This window comes from Alternaria postmessia (assembly GCF_024291825.1).
Source record: "Alternaria postmessia strain BMP 2775 chromosome Unknown scaffold_3, whole genome shotgun sequence".
Taxonomy (NCBI): Eukaryota; Fungi; Ascomycota; class Dothideomycetes; order Pleosporales; family Pleosporaceae; genus Alternaria; species Alternaria postmessia.
Genome location: NW_026260076.1, coordinates 365,033 through 387,640, shown reverse-complemented (window position 1 = coordinate 387,640; position 22,608 = coordinate 365,033). Strand labels below are relative to the sequence as shown.

At 52.0% G+C, this 22,608-nt stretch overlaps 8 protein-coding genes across 8 annotated transcripts; 3 read left to right on the top strand and 5 right to left on the bottom strand.

The window, feature by feature from the left end:
• Positions 1-1,080: 1,080 nt before the first annotated feature.
• J4E82_000889 (uncharacterized protein) lies at positions 1,081-4,391 on the bottom strand (the record flags this gene model as incomplete). The annotated part of the gene is made up of 4 exons (XM_051727209.1): positions 1,081-1,949; positions 1,996-3,043; positions 3,098-3,529; positions 3,576-4,391. The coding sequence occupies 4 exons, from the start codon at positions 4,389-4,391 to the stop codon at positions 1,081-1,083; spliced, it is 3,165 nt and encodes a 1,054-aa protein (XP_051593016.1).
• Positions 4,392-4,982: 591 nt separating this feature from the next.
• On the top strand, positions 4,983-5,914 carry J4E82_000888 (uncharacterized protein; the record flags this gene model as incomplete). The annotated part of the gene is made up of 3 exons (XM_051727208.1): positions 4,983-5,189; positions 5,241-5,638; positions 5,686-5,914. The coding sequence occupies 3 exons, from the start codon at positions 4,983-4,985 to the stop codon at positions 5,912-5,914; spliced, it is 834 nt and encodes a 277-aa protein (XP_051593015.1).
• Positions 5,915-6,239: 325 nt separating this feature from the next.
• Positions 6,240-9,420, bottom strand: J4E82_000887 (uncharacterized protein; the record flags this gene model as incomplete). Its single annotated transcript, XM_051727207.1, has 3 exons — positions 6,240-6,391; positions 6,448-9,340; positions 9,397-9,420. The coding sequence occupies 3 exons, from the start codon at positions 9,418-9,420 to the stop codon at positions 6,240-6,242; spliced, it is 3,069 nt and encodes a 1,022-aa protein (XP_051593014.1).
• Positions 9,421-9,793: 373 nt separating this feature from the next.
• On the bottom strand, positions 9,794-11,470 carry J4E82_000886 (uncharacterized protein; the record flags this gene model as incomplete). Its single annotated transcript, XM_051727206.1, has 2 exons — positions 9,794-10,999; positions 11,054-11,470. 2 exons carry the CDS (start codon positions 11,468-11,470, stop codon positions 9,794-9,796), a joined length of 1,623 nt encoding a protein of 540 aa, XP_051593013.1.
• A 2,732-nt stretch (positions 11,471-14,202) lies between these two features.
• Positions 14,203-17,580, top strand: J4E82_000885 (uncharacterized protein; the record flags this gene model as incomplete). Its single annotated transcript, XM_051727205.1, has 5 exons — positions 14,203-14,328; positions 14,393-14,890; positions 15,966-16,859; positions 16,912-17,382; positions 17,437-17,580. The coding sequence occupies 5 exons, from the start codon at positions 14,203-14,205 to the stop codon at positions 17,578-17,580; spliced, it is 2,133 nt and encodes a 710-aa protein (XP_051593012.1).
• A 649-nt stretch (positions 17,581-18,229) lies between these two features.
• Positions 18,230-19,159, bottom strand: J4E82_000884 (uncharacterized protein; the record flags this gene model as incomplete). The annotated part of the gene is made up of 1 exon (XM_051727204.1): positions 18,230-19,159. The coding sequence occupies one exon, from the start codon at positions 19,157-19,159 to the stop codon at positions 18,230-18,232; it is 930 nt and encodes a 309-aa protein (XP_051593011.1).
• Positions 19,160-19,875: 716 nt separating this feature from the next.
• Positions 19,876-21,038, top strand: J4E82_000883 (uncharacterized protein; the record flags this gene model as incomplete). The annotated part of the gene is made up of 2 exons (XM_051727203.1): positions 19,876-20,089; positions 20,140-21,038. 2 exons carry the CDS (start codon positions 19,876-19,878, stop codon positions 21,036-21,038), a joined length of 1,113 nt encoding a protein of 370 aa, XP_051593010.1.
• A 324-nt stretch (positions 21,039-21,362) lies between these two features.
• J4E82_000882 (uncharacterized protein) lies at positions 21,363-22,576 on the bottom strand (the record flags this gene model as incomplete). The annotated part of the gene is made up of 3 exons (XM_051727202.1): positions 21,363-21,983; positions 22,044-22,105; positions 22,570-22,576. The coding sequence occupies 3 exons, from the start codon at positions 22,574-22,576 to the stop codon at positions 21,363-21,365; spliced, it is 690 nt and encodes a 229-aa protein (XP_051593009.1).
• Between the last annotated feature and the right edge of the window lie 32 nt (positions 22,577-22,608).

Below are 22,608 nucleotides of genomic sequence, written 5' to 3'. Positions count from 1 at the left end.
AAAACGTAAAATACAAAAGCTAACAACAACGACTCTTTCCAAGACAGATACGAATTTGCCAGATGTGCGCAGTGAGCAATGGCTACAGACCACCACAGGGTGTATGACGCCAAACTATCTGCCCAAGTACTCTTGCGACCCATTTCGCATCCAACTCTTGACAGCGATTTCGACAACGTGCAGCAGACTATCAATCCAGCGACAAGCTTGATTCCGGAGCCGTTCCTGAACGTACAGACCGCAGTTCTGTTGACCATTGCTCCCCAGTTAGAATTTTGCATCTGGCAAACTCCGAAGACTGCACTGTGAATCGATGCCATCAATCGGCGACGAAGCAAGAGGCCACCCCAGGATCTGAAGCACGACACTCGACATGCGGTGCCGTGGGCATATGTATATGGAATGTATGGGAGAAGGAAGGAGGCATGAATGGCAGAAGGCGCGACGTTGTTACTTTGGCCGCCAACATGATGCTGAGTGGGGCAGTGAGCCATACCTAACGCCCAAGCGGATTTTGACAGACAATACTGCATGCGGAAGCTAGGAAGGCAACCGAACATTCACTGTGGTGCATAGCATACAACCCTGTATCTCTTCGACATAAGCGATTCTTTCTCGTAGCAAGTGAAGTTCACACAGTCAGCAACCCCAAAGCACATCATAGCGAAGGGCAACATAGTAGATGAAATATCCAATTCATCGAGGATATCTAAGAAGAGAGACTGCAAGTCCTCAGCTATGATTTTGATAAAAAGCCGCCCGAAGGCGCGATCAAACCCAACGCCTCGCTCACACAGAGACTGAGACTGGTAAAAGCCCAACCAGACCCCCCATTGACCCCTATTAACGATGTCTCAAACTAACCACCCTTCGCTACACTTCTTAAAGTCCATATAATTTAGTCATGAAGCTCGCCCAGTTGAGTAGAGAATAATAAACGCCTGTCCATGCAATGTTTTGATCCACGCGACCAATTTTTGTGTGTAGATGACCCAACTCTTTCTCCAATGTTCACACAAGACTACACCGAGGCGTACAGTCCAAGACTTCAAATTTGTTCGACAAGTTGTGTTGCCCATTCTATTGGCCCCAACCATTTGTGCCAGCCATCGCCGGGTGCATCGGCATGTGTCCGCCGTTGCCGTACTTCTCCTGTATGCTCTGTAGCTGTTGTGCCGTTGTAGGTGTAGTACCCCAACGCTGCGGCTGTGGCGGTCCTTGGCCAGGAGGAACAGGGATGGCAGCGACGTCACGCAACAGAGCGACCAAGCCGTCAGCCTTGAAGCGCGTCTCCTTGTATGTGTGTGCAGGAGGAATGATGCCAAGGAGGAAATTGACTCCACGAGGCAGAGGTGGCGGACCTGGAGCCTGACCAACGGGTGTGGCACCGGTCGTGGCTAGGTTGCGGCGTGCAGCATCGAGACGGCGTCCTGCCGCACCCTTGAGAGGTGACTCGCCGCGAGCAAGCTTACGAGGTTGTGCAACGTCGTCCGCATCGTCTAGAGGGCGCTTCGGTGAGTTCGTAACAGGGACCAGGTTTCCAAGATGTGGGGAGTTTGCAATGCCGGGAGATTGAAGGCGCTGTTGCTCGGCTACAATTTGCGGTGGTATCGCAGGCATCGGCTGTTGTTGTTGCGGCGGCTGCTGCTGCTCCTCAATAGAAGGCATGACCGAAGGCATGACTGGCTTCATTTGTGTGCGAGGCGAGATTATATGGCGAACGGAGATGGGGTCGAAGGTCGAGCTCGCGAAGCGCTGCGAGAAGCGGTGCAGGTGAGGATCTTCGGGAAAGAGAGTCGCCATGCGCTGTTCGAGTTTTGTGATCTGAGCCAGCTCACCAAACTGGGCTTCGTAGTCGTGGAAGAAGGCGAAGAGCGATTTTGCCCTATGAACGGTCTCGGGCTTAGCCGTGAGCTTGCCAACGACGGTCTCGAAGACGGCACGAGCATCTATGTATGTTAGTTTTGGCCTTACAACACGAATTTGTGGACTTACTAGTAGAATCATTGAGCTTGATGAGGTGCTTGATGTATTCCAATGCGAATTGCTCATCCTCTGGGAATAGCTTCATGCCCCGCTCAAAGATCTTTTGTGCAGCCGGTTCCTGATAGCAATGATGCTCGATGAGTGCACTGGCGACGTAGGCTTCACTGAGCAGCTTGCCCTTCTTACGAGCCTCTGTGAAAATACCACGGAAGCCACCAACCTCGCCTCTAGGATCTCCCTTACCTTGAACACGGCGCATAGCCCGCATCAGAGCTATCCATGCGTACGTGAGTGTCTTCTTGAGGTTTTGTGTTTGCGCATTGTACCCGGCAGACATGGCCTGGAGTTGAAGGTTGAAGGCATCCTCCTTTTCTTTCAAGCGTCGCTGCTGCACAACCTCGTCTTCGTCGTCAGCGTCTTCGTTTTGCTGTGCGATTGCGCGAGCGGCATCGTCTGCAGCCTTCTGTGCCTCGAACTGCTCTTTCGCGCGGGAGATGGAATGCTCCTCTCGCTTCTTGACTTGCGCTGTCAGATCGTAGATGGTGTCTAAAAGCCTTTGGTATGGCTCCCGTACCGCCCTGCCCTTGGCAACGATGCCCGCCTGACCGTCTTCGAAGTCGGTGCGTTGCTCGACCTGGTTGGCCTTCTTAAAAGCTAAGAGACAACTCTCGGGGTTCGCGTCAATGCCGTCATTGAGGAATTTGTCGCCTTCAGCCTGCAGGTTGTTCTCGTAGCACCACTCGGCTGCTTCGTACCAGAGTTCCGGCCAGAAGCGGAGGGCCATGAGGGCATTCTTGTACAAATGAAGAACACGCTTGTTGTATAGCTCCCGATTGTCGGTCGCGCACTCGAGTGGGTCACTCTTCTCCCACTGAATCCAGTTGTGCCATAGCTTCACTTGATTCATGTACTCCTCGTAACCATCGAAGCCAGCAGCGGGTGGAAGTTTGGGTAAGGTGGTTCGGTTGACGCCCCTCGTGATGTTGTTGTCTAGGACGTTGATCGCGCTGCGTGCAGTCATGTAGGAAGGTGACGTCTCTTGGAGTTGTTTGCGACCCTGTCACTCGTGTTAGTATCGTGTATGTACCAGGCAAAACGTAACATGACTCACCGAAACCTTGTTCACGCTCATTTCGAACTTGTCGTATTCCCGCCAAATTTCTAGGGTAGCATTGTGTGGTACTGAGACGGCGCGCTGGTATACCTTACGCAGAGTATCCATCTTCTGCATGTCCTGCCAGCTGCTGCCACCAAGGACACCTGGACCAGTCTTCAGCATCTCGATGTAGTCAAGCCAAAGCTTGCCAGCATGAATATCGAGACCGACGGAGTTGAGCACGAACTCGTAAGCTTGTGTGACGGTCTGACGATTCTGGCCATTCTGATCAGTGGTGAGGTTGAAGCGACGGCGGATGAAGTCGATATAAGCAGAGTAGATGCCGAGATATTGGGCTGAGGGAATGGAGCGACCAAAGAGTTGCTCAACCCTTGGCAATTCATCAAGCTCAGTCTCAAAGGCAATGTACTCGACCCATTGCTCGCCCTAGACATGTTAGTACGTCACATGAGATATCGATGGACCTGCTTACTGATGAAGGAAAGACCTTGAGGAAACGCTCAAAGACAGCTCGTGCATCGTCGTGCTTGTGTCGCCTGCGGTGCTCCTCAATTAGACTCAACCACGCTTCGATGTCACCACGTGGATCTTCAGCAATGCGATCTTCAAGAATACCCACTCGGTCCTGAGGAAGACGAGCCTTTGGCAGAGAAGCAGACATAGGAGCTGGAGTAGCTGGAGCCACTGATGGGCGAGCTGAAGCAACAGTCATGACGTCTGGAGCACCTGGCTTAGTAGCGTCTGCAACAGGCGTACTGCCGTTAGGAAGAGAAGCAATAGAGGGAGCAGGCTCATTGACAGCGACAGAAGCAGAGATAGATGCGGGAGCCTGATCTTGTGCACTATGTAACTGTACATCTGGGTTGGGAATGGTATTTTTTGGAGAGTTTGTAAAAGATGGCTGGGGAGTCTCTGAAGCTCCAGTAGCATTCAGTGTAGCATTCGCCTCTTCTGGTTGCACAGCGGGCTCCTCTTCCTCGTCCTCGCTCTCGTCGACAAAACCACCCACAGTTCGCGGTCGCTTGGACTGCGGCGCTGCGGAGTCTTCTGCAGACGTCTGAGTAGGCTGGGGCTGCAGCCCATTCTCGCCCTCGGTATCGGCGGCCGGTGGTGAGTTTGCGCCAGACTCGGGCGGCATCGATGCCGACTGGTACGAATGCGGTGAGTATGTGGCGGCAGGGTCGTACTCGTCCTGTCCGGAGGGGGCGTCGTTCATGTTGTAGCCAGCGGAAGGGTCGTATTCGTCCTTTTGCGCTTCGAGGAAGGCGAGCTCAGCGTCGTCCGCCATGGCTGCGAGTGGGCGAGAGCTGTGATGAGCTGTCAGAACCGAGCGCGAAGTAGCAGTGGGCGTTTTATTACGATGTGCGCAGGCGTGCTTGTGTCGTAGACAATGCGTCTCTTTGTCGCGTGGTTAGTGTCTAGAAGGAGCGTTCCGAGGCGCGCGAGAAAGCGGAAGGCGTAGGGGCGGCCTTGACTGTAATTTCGGCAGGTGTAAAGGTCGCGCGAATAGCTTCCAAGATGCGCGCGGGTCGTTATGATGATGCGCCGTTCACCGTGGTTGGGTTGGGCGGGCGCGTTGTCCTGAGGTGACAAAGGTTGCGAGTCGGCATCGGCGTTGCGGGCTTGCTCTCGGCGGCGGCCTGTCAGCCTCGTCCTTGGCACTAGCGCTCAACGGCGATGTCATCGCCAGGTACCGAACACATAGTCAAACATTCACTGAACCACCGGACGATTCACGCGCTCCTCCCACGATGGAAGTTTGGGATTCCCGGTGACACAGACATCCCAGACGCGTATTCGAATTCCCCGGTTCCCAGCATTGCGCCTTCCTTCAGCAGCTGCCTACAGACGGCCTACCACATCGCATAGCCCATCCAACATGAACCCACACATATCGCTCCCAAGGCCAACAGGCGGCCCGTCAAACTTTGGATCGACCCTATCGTCACGGCGGAATGAGGTCAAGATGCCGCGTTTCTTCAAGCGCATGTTCAAGTTTCCACAGATGGACTTTGAGATGGCCATATGGGAGATCATGAGCCTAATAATAGCACCCAAGAAGGTGTTCCGACAAATCTACTATCATGTATGCATTCCTAATCTCTACTGCGTGTTGCGCCCAACTGACCATGTGTAGAAACAAACCACCAAGACATACCACCGCCCCGACCCATCATTCACATACCTACTCTCCTTCTTCCTCACTCTCACATCACTTGCGTGGGGCTTCGCATACGCCGATGGCTTTACACAGACCCTTCATATTACCATGGTCTTCATATTTGGGCACTTTTTGGTGCTATCACTGTTGATCGCAACGCTGTTCTTCTTCCTAGTCGGCCGGTTATTGGGTCCGGACAACACATTGCTACCTGGGCGACGGAGAGGACTATACAACTTGGGAGAAGACTCAGGCAAGGAAGAGCTGGAGTTTGGTTACTGCTGGGATGTCGCCATCAGAGCGTTTGTGCCAGTCTGGGTGTTTCTCTACGTTGTGCAGTTCATATGCATGCCATTGATTGGCACTCACCACTGGTAAGAGTCAAAACATTAACAGCTAGAACACATGCTAATAGTTCTAGGTTCTCACTGCTGCTTTCGAACACACTCTACCTGCTCGCGCTAAATTACTACTTCATCATCACGTTTTTGGGCTACAAGGAATTGCCCTTCCTACACCATACCGAGCTCCTTCTAGTTCCGGTAGCTGTTATGGCAATACTCTGGTTTGCGTCCCTCTTCGGTTTCAACATGTCGACACACTTCGCGCCAGTGTTATGGACCGGCGCCAAGTTGCGGAAACACGTCTGATGCTATGCGCAGGGGAGGAATGTAGGGGATGCACATGTAGAGGGAAATCAAAAACACGGCGCAACACGGCATTGATTGCACAAGGACTACTGGAATTAGGGTTGTCCAATGCCGGAATACAGATGATTCTAGCGAAGAAGTGAACCATCTTAGATACGTAGCGAGCGTGCACTGAATACCGTCCAATGCCATAACAATCAGCGTATCAATATATATACATTCATGGATCTACATATATATACACGATGAAGGGTAACTTTCAAGCCCCTCAACCACCGACCCCCAAACAGGCCATGTTATTATACACACATGAAGTTGCACTATTTTACAAGTTCCTCTTCTCAAACTTCTCCTCATAACACTGAATGCGATCACCAACCTTGAAGTCTTCCCAGCCTTCAAATCCGATACCACACTCGGTATCCTTGCGCATATGCTGCACATCTTTCTTCTGGTTCTTGAGCGACTCTATCACACCTGAACGTATCCGTTAGCACATGCCTTATTCCAAACTACGGCCTGTAAAAACTTACCATCGTGAACAACGGTTTCGCCACGGAGTACCCTGGCCTTGGTACCCCTGTCAACAATACCATTGCGAACCTTACTTCCGGCAACCTTCAGCTTTTTCTTGCCGCCGAGACTGATCTCAAAGACTGCTGCGATTTCCACTTCACCCGTGACCTTTTGGGTGACCTTTGGTGGGAGCTTCTCTGATAGCACATCTTTGACGTTTTCAACGACGCGGTAAATGATGTTACTGTCTAGGATCCTAACACCCTTCTCTTCCGCTAGTTTGGCTACATGGTTAGGGATTGTAGTATTGAAGTTGATGATGTGCCCCTTTGCGTCGGCGGCGTGCGAGATGTCGAATTCAGACGGCGCGCCGACACCGTGGCGGAGGATACGCGTTGATACTTCTGCGTTGCCGAGTGCCGAGACGGAGTCGATGACTGCTTCAACAGAGCCAGACACATCGCCCTTGATGATGAAAGAAACAACTTCGGGTCCAGCTTCTTTCTTCTCGGCGACTACAGCTTCCTCACCATTCTTGATGGCCTTAGCAGTGGCCTCTTCAGCCTCGCGACGTTCGGCCTCTGCACGGCGAGCTTCATTGATGGCCTCCATGTCACGCGCCATCTGCTCTCTGTCGACCTTTTCGCTGCGAAGCTCAGTCACTGAGCTAGCGTGCTGTTCATCCTCTGCCTGAAGCACCTCGTCGCCAGCGATGGGTTGGTCGCGCCAGCCGTCGATTTCGACAGCCATACCAGGTCCCACTTCCTTGACCACGGCACCAGCTTCGTTGCGTAAAGTACGTACGCGCGTCCAAGTAGTTCCTGCAACAAGCAATGTACCCTGGCGAAGAGTACCGCTACGAACTAGGACGGTAGCCACACGTCCAGATTTCTTGGTGGCACCCTCGAGAACCCACCCCTCGACTGCGGCTGCAGGATCGGCGCGGTGGTCCAACATCTCTGACAATGTTGAGATGGCTTCTTCCAAGTCCGGAATGCCCTGTCCAGTCTTTCCACTAACACAGACGGCTTGAATATCACCTCCGAAGTCCTCAATCTCAATACCATGACGACCGAGATCAAGCTTGACAGCATCAATGTCGGCTTGCGCTTTATCGATTTTGTTGATGGCGACAATCATAGGCACATTCGCCGCTTGGGCGTGCTTGATAGCCTCGACTGTCTGGGGCATGACGGAATCATCCGCAGCAACAACCAAAACCACAATGTCGGTCACGTTGGCTCCACGAGCGCGCATCGTTTCGAAAGCAGAATGGCCGGGCGTGTCGAGGAATGTGATCTTCTTCCCGTTTGCCAGAGGAACACTGAACGCGCCAATGTGCTGTGTGATGCCGCCGAATTCGGTAGCCGCCACACTGGTCGAACGCATGTAGTCGAGAATAGTCGTCTTGCCGTGATCAACATGGCCCATGATTGTGACAACAGGCGGCCGTGCAGGAAGCTCAGCGTAAACCTCAGGCTCTAGAGGCGGCGCAGGATAGAGGTCGCCATCATCTTCCTGTGACTGGAAAATTGGCTCGAAGTTGTACTCCTGCGCGATGAGACCGGCATGCTCCGCGTTTAAGATGTGGTCATTTTGAACATCCTCAAATCCAAGCTCTTCCAGTTTCTGCACAAAGTCTTCCACCTTTAGCCTCAGAGCGCCCGCCAGGTTGGCTACACTGATGTACTCGGGTAATGATATTGGTGTGGGCTCGTTCTTGGCAATTTGTGCTGCCTTCTTCGCCTCAGCTCGTAGTCGCTTACGTTCTTGCTTGCTGACCCGTGGCCCATCTTCATCCTCCTCTTCGTCCCGTTGTATGCGCCGGTTCCTGCCTTTGTTCCCGCCTTGTCGTCGCTGGGGCTCCTCGTATCGATTCTTGACTCCTCCTGTGTCGTCAAAGGCAAAGCGGCTTCGCCTTCTCTCGCTCTCCATGTCATTGCGCCGCCTGCTGTCTTCCTCTATCTGCACCTGCGCCGACCGCTCGATTTCTAGTTTGCCTTTAGACTTCTGCACCCACGCCTCTGCCGCATCGGATATCGATTCCTGGTAGCGGTGAGGTGGCGTGTATGTTGTCGTCTTCTGTTCCGATCGTCCTTGGGGCGGCCGCTCGCGAAGTGTCGGTTTCGTTGGGCAGGCGTTGCTCAGGTGCTCCTTCGACCCACAATGGAAACATGTTCTTTGCGCATTCATGTCCCTTGCAAGTGGTTGGTATGGCTTTCGATTTGTGGACGCATCACCCAGTAACCTAGATATCTCGTCTTGGTCCAGCATCTTGCTTTGCGGCGGAGGCCTAGAAACCTGTGGTGACCTTCGATCGTCTGCTGCGAAGGGTGCGCGTCCAGGCTGTGGTTCGTTTCGTCGTCTCAAGTGACCTGAGCCAAATGCTGGAGTGTGGACGGGCGGTCTTGAATCCATGTTAACAGTATAGCGATTCTGCGGTGGAGGTCTATAGTCATTCCCCCGGTCGTTCACCGTGTTCCTCCTGGCCCCAGGTCCAAAGCGGTCTCTGTTCTGATTCCGTGCCGGCCCATCGAAGACACCACCTCTGTTCATTGCCCGCCTTTCTGGCTGAGACTGCCGTGACATGTGTGACTGGGCATATGTAGGCGTTTGTGTTGCCAACGATGCTCTCATCCTCTCTGCCGGCGACATATGTCCTCCGTGTTGTTGCGGCGGAGGGGCATGGGGAGCGCTGGCTGCCAACGCTTGCCGCATACGCTGTGCTTGCGACATTGGTTCATCGCGCTCATTTGCATCTTTGTATATGATTCCCTCAGCCGACTGCGGGGTTCTGCTGGACGAGTTGAGCTCTCTCCGTTGCGTAGCGTTGGATGATGTAGCGAGCGTATTCGAGACGGCTAACTGACGAGTGGCGCAGAAGATGCAGATGTCGCGGGTTGAAGAAACCTGCCGCTGTTAGTCGAGACATGTTCAATCGCCAATTGACTTTTATTGATCCTCACCCGAAGTCCACGCGCTCTCCGCATATTGGGCGATGTGGTGCGTAATGGTTCCGAAGATTGTTGGAGTGCATCAAAAGTTTGGCCTCTGTCCCGCCGGCGGATCCTTGCCTTGCCCATCAATTACTAGCGTAGCGCCACGGCCTGCGGAGTTGCCACGCTCTACACGATTCATCCAATTCACTATTTGCCATGCCGAGTCTTGAAATTAGGATATCATTCATTCCAAGTCCAGCTGGACGTTGCATATAACCGAGAAAAGTAATTTGTAAATGTTTTTTCTTCGCGCACATCAAGATGCGCCAATAGACTATCTGCAGCTCCCTCAGCATTGCATCGAATGAGAGGCTTAGAAAATAAGCAGCCCATGATTGCGCCCCAACTCCCGCGTTGAACACATCTACTCCCTAGCCTCCTTCATTCGAAGCTTGACACCATCCGCCGGTGCAGTCGTCAAGCTCAACCCATTTCGAACGTATCCCATGCCACCCTTCTCTGTTGGCTCCCAAGTGTTCCCAACACCCTCAATGGCCTCAAATCTCTGCACCAGCCTGACAATGGCGTAACCAGCTTCTGTCAGAGCAAACTGCTGGCCGATGCAGATTCTTGGACCACCGTTGAAAGGGAGATACTCCCATCCACTCTTCCTGCCGTTCCAGCGCTCAGGTTTGAATTCGTCAGCATCGGCACCCCAAAGGTCTTTACGACGGTGCATGATGTATACACTGTAGTCTACCGGCGTGTCCTTCTTCACGTAGACACGTCCGGTGCCGTCTGGGCCGCCGCCGACAGGTAGAGTGGTATCTTTCAAGGCACGGCGACCATCGACAGGGACCACTGGGTAAAGACGCAGAGTCTCGTTCAGAACCCACTGCAGATAGTTGCACGACTTCAACCCTTCAAATGTTATCTCCTGTGGGTTGGAATAGGTACCAAACGACTCCAGGACAATGTTACGTAGGTTCTTGAAGACATCCTCGTGCTGTGACAGCACCATGAAGACATATGACAGTAGCGATGCTGTAGTATCACGACCGGCTAAGAGGATTGAGATGGATTGTTCTCGAAGCTCAATGGGGTCGCGGGTTGACTCTGCAAGCGCATCAAGGAAGACGTACTTCTGCTTGCCGTGTGACTTCTCCTGAGTGGTGCTCTTGTCTTTCGATAGTGCAAGCTGGACGAAATGGTCAATGAATGCGTGGCAGCGTCTGCAGTGTTCTTTGAACTCCTTGTTGTAGACGAGCCAGTAGGCCTCTTGCAATCGACCAGCTGTGGCGATGGTGCCTTGGGCCTTGTCGAATGAATTGGCAAAGTCTTGTTCGTTTACAGCCATTGGGGGTTTGCTGGACTTGTAGTCGGGCAGCGCGGCAAGCTGAGAATCGACACTTTCGCCAAAGAGGAATTCTGTGGCGCTATCGATGGTCAGACGGAAGAAGAGCGGCTTGAGGTCTGTAACGTCTGTCCAGCCGTCCGAGTTGGTGCGAATTACTCGCATCATATTCTGCACATGCTCCTCTTCGAGATCCAGATCGCTCACCTGGTCTCGCGCAAACTGAGGCCGAAGTAGTGATCTTGAATGTGCCCATTTCTCGCCGTCGCTAGAGAACTGCCCTATGTTAGCAACTGACATGCTTGTAGCCTAATCTATAGCAATACTTACAATGCCGTGACCAAGCAATGGAAAGAAGTTTCCATTTCGCCTTTCTCCTAGTCCAAAGTCCTTGAACTGCGTAGCCAACAGAGCCTGGATGTTTTTTGGTTCGACCGTGAAGAAAGATTCGGCACCCATCATGTTCTGGTGGAACGTGCTGATGACTCTGCCCTCTCTGTCACTTGCGTCATCGACTCGCTCTTTCAGATACTGCGGCAGACGAGCTTGTTTATCCGCCACGAGTATCTCCGCGATGTTCTGAACTCCGAGGGGATCAAGCGGCGACTGCTTCTTTGGATGGGCGGGCAAGCAGCCCAATTGACGCGCGGCAGCAGCATGGCGGCGTGAGATGATGATCGAAGAGATGATCTTGTAGAGAACATAAGACACGCCAGCCCAAGCTGCTAAGAGGATAGTATTGTGCATTTTGGAGGTGATGCTCTGCTGTGAGAAAGGGTGGGTGCAGACCAATGGGTACTGTTGGTGACCAGCAACTTATCAATGAGTTCACCTGGTTAAGTATGGGAATTTATCAACTACGCCCTGTCACTAATGCAACAGGGTCCATCTGGCGCTTCCGCTTGCAACGTTCATTTAGGCAACTTGCCGCAAGGATGGGGACGAATTGGTCCATGCGACTCGCACCTGTTCACGACCCGTTGGCTCCTCGGAATCGTCATTGCGCACTAATCGCGCGCGGGACGGATGGATAAGAGCTCCGATTAGGTCCTTGTCTCACACAGAAGAGTAATCGAGCTCGCATTTACTGGCTGTTGATGAAACCGTTACTCTTCCCCGCCTTTTTTGGTTCGGGTTCCTTGGCCTTTTCGAAGCCCTATCCGGACGAGTTCTGTTGTTTTCTTGCATGCAACACGCCTCGGTAATTATGGCTGTGCACCCGTTACGTCGGAGCCTAGAATGTTAAGGCGCTTTCAACGTTCGGTTAGGAGCCAAGTGTCATTTTGTGAAGTGGAATGGGTCCACTTCAAGCGGGTATTTTGATAGTTCGATATGCCGTGCCTAGGACATGCCTTTCTCATATGGGAGTCTGCAGCGACAGTCGTCGGACGGAAGAGGAAGCTCGTAGACCTGCAAGTGCAGCGTGTGTCTGGCTCTGCCAAGTGTTCCGAGATCCCGGGCTGGTGAAACTTTGCGACTGCCAACAGGGACCGTCAAAGACAGCCCACTTCCGACACACGAGGGCCACGCGGACGCTTGCGGACTGTGGAGAGAAACCCAACAACAGGTCATTGTGACTGCAGCATGCTTCGCGTGCAAAACGTTCCGTCGATCGATTTGTCCTGGTCTGCGCAGCTGTTCACTAAACCATCTTTTGCTTGTTCCCTGTAATCTCCCTTGCGTTGATGAGACGGCGCGTTGAGCGGTAAAAGCGAGTGTTCGGGATCGAGCAAACGTCTCCCGTGAAGTGCTTTGGTGGCAGAATCGAAAGGCTAAATGAGTTTGATCGAATCAATGTCATGAAAATGTTCAGCCTGATGCAATGATGCATTGGTTGCAGAATCCAAATGCGGCCTAGTCATTTCGAAGTGGCTCCGAACATTCAAGCGAGTGAGTCGCTCCTGTGACTCTTCATGACACAGTAAGGGTAACGACTCCACTCGCAAAAGCTTCGAATCAGTTCAAAGCCACTGATTGCAATGAATCGATTGTTTGGAACCTGTAAAGAGCCAACTTTGACACCATGAAGGAATATCTTCAGCATACAGCCTAAGCCCTCGTGCATTCCACCTGACCTCCAATCCCGAAATCAACTACACGAACACAGATGCTGGCTAGGACGGTTTAAAGCGCATCATGCATGTAATACTCGTCGTCGATACTCAGATCGCGGCTCTCTACCCAGCACTAGAGATGACTATCGAGCGCTGAAAACAGCTCTTCGGGTACTGTCCGTAGAGGCCATCTGCCTCACCAGGGATCAGCGTGGAGATGTTTAGTAAACAAAATTTCGTCCGGATCTCGAGCGTTGAGAAAGTTGCATAATAACGATACCTACAGTTACCCGAGAACGCATTTCCGATGACCACTGGGAGTTTGTTAGGACTGAAGAGGCCTGGGCTTTGGTCGCGAGACTTACGAGCATAACCTTCAGCTTCTGAAGATCTTCAAAAGTCTGAATGCCTCCATGCCTAAATCCGACGCACATGGAAGAATGATACTACCCTTCCGATTGGGTGGTATTGTATAGTGAGGAGAAGGTGAAAACAGTTGCTGGCCTGGATCATTTACCAGTCGAAAAAGAGTTAGAGTGCTAGAAGGGCATCCGTGAGTTCTGTCTGCTCGACGAAGACGCATAGAAGAAGCCCAAGAACGCCTCACGCAGCGTTCTGTCCTACAGCGACGATTGTGACGCCTGTAGAGGCTGATGAACTTGTTTCACGCGAGTTGTGGGCCAAAATTACGACATCATCACTATACAATTCGGAGCAGTTGTCCTGCAATATGTGCCCACCGTAAGGTTACAAACTGTTACACCGAGCAGGCACCACAAAGACCGATAACAGGGCAAAATCTGTTCAGGAGTCGTAACCTGTACATGGCCTGAATCTGAATTGGAACTAACCGTCTTGTGCGCCGGTGCCTCTTTCCGGTTTTGCGTCACGCATCTGCTGCAAGGGCATGAAGTCCATGGATACCACTTGATCATGAACTCCTAAAACTGAAAACAATATTCAACGGGACTGCGCCAACGAGGAACAACTCCTATAAATAGGGTCGCCATCAGTAAGCATACTCTGAGGCTGACTCGACGAATCAGCATCTACCAAGCCACCACCCCGATACCGCTTACGGTCAGAGGAACGGCAGCCACAAGCTGCGGCTTGTAAGCGCTACAGTTTAGCTTCGCTGATACATCACGACGCAATCTGCGAAGCGATCAGTCAATTGCCGTTTGGAGCTGGTACAGCTGAAGCTGCTGATGTAACGGCATGAAGATCACCACGATGATCTCCATACAAGTAGGAGGACGCAATGCGGCGCAAGGCCACGCAAAACCTTTAAAACTTCCAGTTCTTTGGAAAGCTACTCAAATTTCTTTGTCGTGATTTAAAGAAGAAATGGCTGCGCATACGTACCATACTTCGACGTCTTTTGCCTCACAAGAGCAAGACTTACAACATTTGCTACCACAGACCATGACTTCCTCAGAATTTTCATCCTCCATGGCATCTCACTCAATGCCACTCCAGTCTACATATGACAGCCAAATACTACCATATGCCGATTTGGAGGATCTCAAAGAAGCCGAGATCGAAGACAGAGTACGTCAATCTCAACAAAGAAGCACTACAAGGATGATGACATTGAGACTAACATCTACTCGAGCACCTGAAAACGCGCATACGCAAACTACGCATCGTATCTCGCAGCCTTGCCTTGTTCATATCCATCGCAGTCCTTGTTCCCACTGCGCTCACCCTCTACAAGTTCCTCAGCACACGAACGATCTACCGCACCGTCGCACTTCCCAGCGGCCAAAGCGTTTCGCGTACACCCTGGGCTCACAACACGCGCGCATGGCCAACATACATGTACTTTGGCGTTGCGGCCGTCTCCGTGCTGCTCAATTTCACAACAATGTTTTCTTATAAATTTGGCATTGAGAAAGCCAACGTAGCAAGCGTCGTTACGAGTACTTTCAGCTGGATCAATCTCATTGGGAACCTCGTGGTATGGTGTGTAGCTGCAGGCTTGTATCGCGCGGAGAAGAACAAGAACGGAAAGAGTAACGATCTCTGGGGATGGACATGTAGTGCAGGTGCGAGGGCGATCCAGAAAGAATTTGTGGGCGATATTGATTTCAGCAGATATTGCAACGTGCAGGTAAGTCGAATAGACTGCAGAGCTTTAGGAAAGGACTCGAATGACACAATAGCAGAGTGCGAGTTGGTATATCGGTATTGTACAGGCATCCGCTGCGCTTTTGACTGTGGTCATTTATGTGTTGGTTTACTTAAGACGAGGAACCAAGAAGGAGGTGCAGCGGCAATTGAAGATGAGCGGGTACGAACGAAGCAGACATTGAACATGCGAAGATTTGCATCACGCCTGAGAAACACACGTTACAACAACCCTTCTCATCCGGATACCAGCCTCGCCCTCTAGCCGGTACCTGTAAGAGAAGCTTATAGGTGCCTCGGTATCCCCAACAACCATACCACGCCACCCCTTTGCCCATGCTTGTCGCACTTACCAACCGGCCCCAAAACCCGTTGTTTTGCATACACATGATGTATCTATATTCACCTGTTCCAGATCTCTTGCTCTTATGTTACCTCTTCGGTGGCTTGGCTGCATGTACCAAACCCCAACCCAGACCCTGCTTACCAAAACCAGCAAGACCCTTGCTAGGAACAGGCAGTGCTCCATGGTTTACACTCGGGAAATATGTACCAAACAGGTGATATGGGGAATGGAAAGGCGGGGAGAACATCCAAGCAATGCAGATTCCACAAATATCCGCTGCATGGGAGGCAGAGAGGCGGGATGGGGACAACCATGCGCGAGATGCGGAGGGTTAAAAGGCGGAGCGACCCACTGCGATTACTATTCGGGCGATCATCACAATTCCCTTGCTTACTCTGGCCGTTGACTTGAGTGAAGAATCTGCAAAATGCTGGTATGTCAGAAAAGAGAAAATGACTGAAGGAACAGGAAGACTGATGATATGATTAGTACGCACGTTCATTGCCTGCGCGAATATGTATGACGAGACTCCTACTTGTTGCAGGAGGCTTGGTCCAACAAACGCAAGATGAATGTGATCAAGACTGCTTGCTGGAGCGAATCGAGAATCTTGAGAGGGATTATGCGTTGATGGAGGTTTTCGTGGTAGGTATAGACTGGTTCACCTGCCAATCGTAAATGAGACAGTCTAGCATGCTGACCATGGGTATAGTTTCCAGGTGAAGTTACTTCTCCATTGTTTACAGCATACTCGGCTGTTGCTCCACCCAGCGACCCCACCTCAACATTCAGCCCGTCGAGTCACTACACTACATTCATCACTTCCGGGATCCCCTTTCCGTCTTCTGTGTCCACCAGCCAAACGAAAGTGCAGTCCTCAACACCAGGCACACCTTCTTATTCGACTCCCCAATCGCAAACCTCATCAACCGATACTATCCCTGCTGACCCTAACATCCCTTTTCGTCCTGGCTACCGCTCAGTAGCTTATTACGGGAGCTGGGACATCTATACACGGAACTTCCAGCCCCAAGAGATACCAGCAAAGCGGTTGACCCATTTGCTTTACTCATTTGCTGATAACAAGCCTGATGGCACCGTCTTCTTGACAGACTCATACGCCGATGCGGAGAAGCACTATGCAACCGATTCCTGGAACGATGTGGGAAATAATTTGTACGGATCACTCAAGCAGCTCCAGATTCTGAAAGCCAAGAACAGGAACTTGAAGGTGCTATTGAGCATAGGCGGATGGACATATACCAACACAAACAAGCACATGGACGGCCCTATGGCTACGGCTGAAGGCCGGCAGCGCTTTGCATCTTCTTGTGTTGAATTGATCCGCGACTATGGCTTTGATGGGATTGACGTGGATTGGGAATATCCTAAGGACAAAGAGCAAGGGCATCAATGGCTGGAGCTGTTGAAGGAGATTAGGAGCCAGATGAACAAATATGCCGATAAGTTCGTGCATAAGGACGACTCTGGATATGAACTGAAGCCGAAGTTCCTTTTGACGATTGCCTCGCCGGCTGGTGAGAAGAATTACAGGAATCTGCCTTTGAGGGAAATAAGCGAAGTTACCGATTTTATAAACCTGATGGTAAGCATGTTGTTTCCCGGTCGCAAAGGCACATGAGCTGATGAGAGTATAGGCATACGACTACGCTGGTTCCTGGGACAAGCAAACCGGCCATAACTCGAATCTCTATCCTTCAACGTCGAATCCCCTGAGCACACCCTTCAATACAGCTTCTGTCCTGGCCGCCTACAACGCTGCTGGCGTTCCGTCCTCCAAACTCAACCTTGGCATGCCGCTCTATGGTCGCTCCTTCACCAATACTCAAGGTGTAGGGAAGTCATTCGACAGTACTGGCGAGGGGTCGTTCGAGAAGGGCATCTATGACTTCAAGGACCTACCGGTAGCAGGTGCACAAGAGTATTATGATGAGGAGGTTGGTGCATCCTATAGCTATGACGAGGGAAGCGGCACATTTGTCAGCTACGATACTGTGGCCATGGCGCTGAAGAAGGTTGACTACATTGCGCAACAAAAATTGGGTGGCGCCATGTGGTGGGAGATCAGCGGTGACAAGACGGATAACGCCGGGAGCATTGTGCAAAATGTAGGTTGCATGCGCAAGATGGTGGAGATGAATTGTGTGCTAACTTTTGAAAAGGTTATTGAGAAAATGCGCGGCGGCGGAAGTGGCGCAGGCATTGAGTCGTCCTCCAACTGGCTCCTGTACCCGGACTCAAAGTTTGACAACATCAGGAATGGCGTCCTCACGCCACAAGTCGCCCAGCGGCTGCGTAGGGCCTGAGTCGTTGGCACAGGTGCAGCTATAGGCGAGTATGTCAGGTGCTGCGAACTTAAAATCGCGTCAGTTGTCAACGATTCAACGATCGTCATCGGTAAACGTTGAGATGGAGCATTGGTGGCGCGAGCATTCATGCGTTCTCATAGATGTAGTAATAAAACTTGTGTCATATACCTTACCCTTGAGAAATTTCGCTTATTGCCAAGCTGGAACATACTCTGGTACTGGATCTCCGTGACACAGTTGCAGCAGTGTTTGAGGCTCTGTTGGACCCTGGGTGTACGCGACGACGCGGAAGCTATGCTGCTTCTGGCGTAGATCTTCCTCGATATATTGCCAGTGTTGGTATTCTGCTCGACCGGCGTCCTACGATGGCCGACTAGGGTGCTAGAGGTGGAAAAAAGTTTACACGATCACAAAGGCGGCGGATCTACTGCTGGTGATTGTCGTTGAATTTGTGTGGTGTCTGAGCGCATGACGGCTAGGATATGCCCGCCGCGCGCCTGCATGCCGCCTGCCGAATCATATGTACAGGAAGTAAACGCCCTAGCTCCATTTATGCGGCGAAAGTAATAGCAGTCGTACGATATAGCACCAAAATGTGCTGGTAGGGTATAGTAAAGTCTGTCTTGGGCACCAGAATGTGCTCATTTTACTGCCTCCTGACCTCTTCTGGCGAGCAGGTGTCGGCAGGCGGGAGCAAGCGCTGGTAGGATTGCTCGCCAACAATAGTCGATTCCCTATGCTCCAGGAAGGTGCGTATGCGCTCGTCGCGATCTCCACTTGCGCTCAGGGTAGCATTCCTACTCCGCCGATACTCCATGCTCGCCTCTCGGTGTATCTGGTCCCGCCTCTCAATAACTGAGTTGTTGAAGGTGTTAAACCTGGTGCCCTGCACGACACCACCTATGCTTACAAAGGCAAAAATGAGGGCCATGAAGGTGAAGTTGGACATCTGGATGGTTCGCGCGTCATCCTTGCCGCCGCCGCCGTTTTCGTAGTGCCAGCGCTCCCAGTCTTCCCATGTCGCATTGGTACGCGGGTCCGTGGCCCAGCGATTTGGATCATAATTCCAGTCGTTATGGCGGGGTACGGTGGGTGTCTGGTGGTGGCCGGCCCAGCCGTGGCCCCAGGCATCATACGCTTTGCGTTTCTGGACATCAGACAAGATGTCGTGTGCAGCGACTAGCATTCGATAGCGCTCGAGGCGCACGTGAAGGGGCAGCTGAGCTATAGCGGCCGAGGCATGGCAGCGGTCGGGGTGGTAGAGCTTGACGAGGGCATAGAAGCGGTGCTTGGTGTATGCATCGCCCTTTCTGCATTTGAGAATCTGGTAGGGCGTGGGTGTTTTGTGTGGTTTTTCGGCATCTGGCCATTTCAGCAGCTCTACGTCGTCGGGGTACGCGGGCACATGCTGATGCTGGGCGTAGCTGCGCCGTTGTCGTGCGGGCTCAAGACGTGGGAATGTATGACGGCATGACTTCCGCGGCTGTGGAGGGCAGCAGCCCGGGACGTGAGTATAGTATAGGGGACTGAGGTTAGTGTAGGACGAAATGAGTATCGACGACTTCTTAGACAGCATGGTCAAGCAACGGCAGCCGTGGACGGGCGCGCATCTCAAAGCTTCAGTCAGGTGTCGGAGCAGATGGGTGGGGTGGTGAATGCTGGTGGCGTCGGCGCGCGCATGGACGATCGCCGCGCACTCCGCGGGCTTTGGGCGCATGCGCGATCAATCCACCGGTACCTCGCGCTAGCCCGCTTACACAGCACATGCGACACTTTGAATGCGAACAGGAGTTGCCGTTTTTTTTCTTCGCTCTTTGCTGACCCAACTTCTCCGACGGCGCCGTCGTCTCAGAAGGGAAGCCACTATGCAGGTGCGGTCTCTTCCGCTCCCCTCCAGTTGCTCAGACCCGACGCCGGTGGAGCCTCTTGTTCCGCGACTCAGCCTGTCTGTTTGACGTGAACTCCTTCGCCTCGCTTGCGCATGCCTTGGGAAACTGCCCCTGCAGCGAGACAAACACTCGGGTCACGACGCATGAAATCTACCCTGGAACCAGCCTGCCGCCTATTGTCTTTGTCCTCTGCAGAGTGGGCTAACTGTGGGGTCTAGAGGGCACATCCTGACTTCTATAACCGTTTGTTATCACTCCCTGTCGTGCCTCCTCTCCTCCACTCCCTCTACGCCTTTGCTTCTTACTGTCCTTTCCGCTCTTCATTTACATAAATATCTGCCTACCTTTCATGTTGACTGCCTCACGCACTTCCCACACAACTTCCAGCCCCCTGCAAGTAAACATGGCAAACATCTACGACAGTAACCGACACCCTCGGGAAGGGTACTTGAATCTTACCCGTCGGATGGAAAACGAAGAAGAAGACCAGTTCGATGTCGACTTGACTATCTTGGACTTTCTCGTTTACAAGGCCATTGGCTTGATATTCGAATGGAGAACAAGCAGTGACCCTTATCATTCCGATTTGCCCAATGCACTCGTCAACATGACCGCTGGTATGAACGGACATGATCTCCTTGTTGTAGCACTTACTGACGAAATGAAGACTGGAGAACGTTTTTGGGTCACAGGCACCATGGCCGACGTCTAGACCCCAAGGCGTCGTTTCGGTCCCGGTTGTTGCAGTTCGCCCTAATCTTTACGCACAGACTGCACCATGACGAGACATGGACAACCGAGGAATCACTCGACAGTCTTCGTGAACAGAACAAGAGCCGTGGCGAGTACTGGCAACAACGAACTCAGCATCCTTCTGCACTCCAACAGCCCTTCGACCAGCAAAAAGATTTTCCTTTATCCGATGGCGCGCTTTACGAGAACCGATCAGCCCTTGCATCCGCATTGAGCATGCCTCCAGATCAGAGGAGATGGGTGACTGATGTAGCAGGTACACCCTCACTCCACTGCTTATTGCCAGTCTTCATCGAACTCACGGCCGCCCGTGTGAACCTGGATGATGACTGGCTCCCAACTTCTGAATGGTTTGACTTGGCAGGGCAATTCATGCTGCAAGCTGTCATAGGCGAATATCTTCGCAATGGTGCTTACGGCGACGAGACTTTCAACACCATCTTCGCGTATGGCTGCCCTGGTGTCGAGCGCTGGGCGGAAGAACCAGCTGACGTAGCCGCTATGCGAAAACTCTTTTGCGCTGAAGGCAACCTCCGAGAAGAGAACCGCGAATGGACGAGGATCAAACAACAATACGTCAGCGAGCTTCTGCCACGAGACCGGTCCCAGTCAAGTCTTCAAGCGATAGAAGCAGCTCAGGAACGGCATCCATATGCTGCTTTTGAGGAACAGCTTCTCTCTTTCCTCAGGTATCTGCATGATGGTCTAGTCAAGCCAGATCTCGCTCAGGTCGAAGAAGGTCGCATCAACATCGACGGCAATGAACTCTCTGAAGCCGAGTCGAGAGCGATGATTCGGCGCATGTGCCTTTAAAGACTCTGTCATATACCAGCCTCTGATCTCGGCCGGTTCTGATGGGAATTTTTCGGATGCCTGTTTCTTTCTCCGACCGTTCAATCTCGCATCTTCGTAGTAGCGTATGCCGTTCTTGTTTATACCTTTTGAAGCATCGACATTTTTCTCTTCTTACCTTGCGAATTATTCTTCCAGAACCACAACATTCATACCAAAAGTCATGTAGCTGCGCACGTTTTGTACCATATACCCAAATTAGCTAGTCAGGACATCGACACAGGCATGTAGTCGATGCAGTCATTCAACATTTATCAGCCGCTCGGTGGCTATTCGATTTCGACTCTACTTTCCATAACAGAATACTTTCAAATCTCCTGCTACATCCCCAATCGCCTTCCTTGCTTCATCACTCCAAGCGCCCATCTGCAACCACCCATGCGTCATATCACCATAGTGCCTCCACCTGACTTCGTTCCCAGCCTCTCTCAATTTACTCGCATACTCGACACCCACATCCCTTAACGGATCGAAGCCACTCGTATACACACTCGCCCTCGGAACATCCTTCAGATAATCTAGACTCTGCATACCAGGCGAAATGTACTGATGCGAAGGCGGCGTACCACGCGGCAAGTAGTGGTCTGCGAAACTGAAGATTCCATTGCATTCGAGGTAGTAGCCGCTGTTATTTTTAGTAGCTGCAGGAGTATCAAAGGGAAGGCGCGCCTCGGGGTAGAGCAAGATCTGAGCTGCCAGTGGCTTCTTCTTTTGATCCCGGCGTCGGAGACAGATTGCTGCTGTCATGTTTCCGCCTGCTGAATCGCCGCCGCCACAGACACGATCAGGGTGAACGCCTCGTGCTTTGCCTCCTCCGCCCTGAAGCCAATCGATAACGGTGTCGTATTCGTCTAGTTGGGTTGGGAATTTGAACTCTGGTGCGAGACGGTAGTCGATTGCATAGACCTAGAACGGTCAGATTAGTTCTTCATCTTCTTGTATTTCTTGGCTTCAAACATGATGTACCTGTACCCCACTCTCCTCAGCAACCTGCCTCAACCCATTCTCAAACTCATCTACACTTCCTACTGTGTAACCCCCGCCATGGAAATATACCCATGCCCCATTCTCGCCTTCTGCCTTTTCGCTTTTCGGATACAGAACTCGGACTGGAATCGTTCCATGCGGGCCTCGCACAGCCGTAAATTCTACTCTCCCAATGGCATGTTGCTTGTCTTCTGGGATGTTGTGAAAACCAAAGACTTCAAGATGCTTTCTCCGCTCAGCGTGAAAGTCTTCGTCTCCGCCGAGATGAAGCGAAGAATGTGATTCAAGAAAGCGGGATATGGAAGAACAGAGCGTGCTACGGTCACCCGTTTTTGGGATGTGGGAGTCGGAAGATGGAGAAGACATCATAGGAGAGAAAAAGGTCAAACTTGTCGCTTGTATGCTTGCGTATGAAACAGAAGTTAGCTAGGGTTTTACTTGCGATCCCGCTCGTTGGGCTTTCGCAATAGTATTTCTTTTTTCATATAATTGCCTTCCGTCATACTGTGCATAGTCCTACGCGTGATGACGCAAACGTCATTGT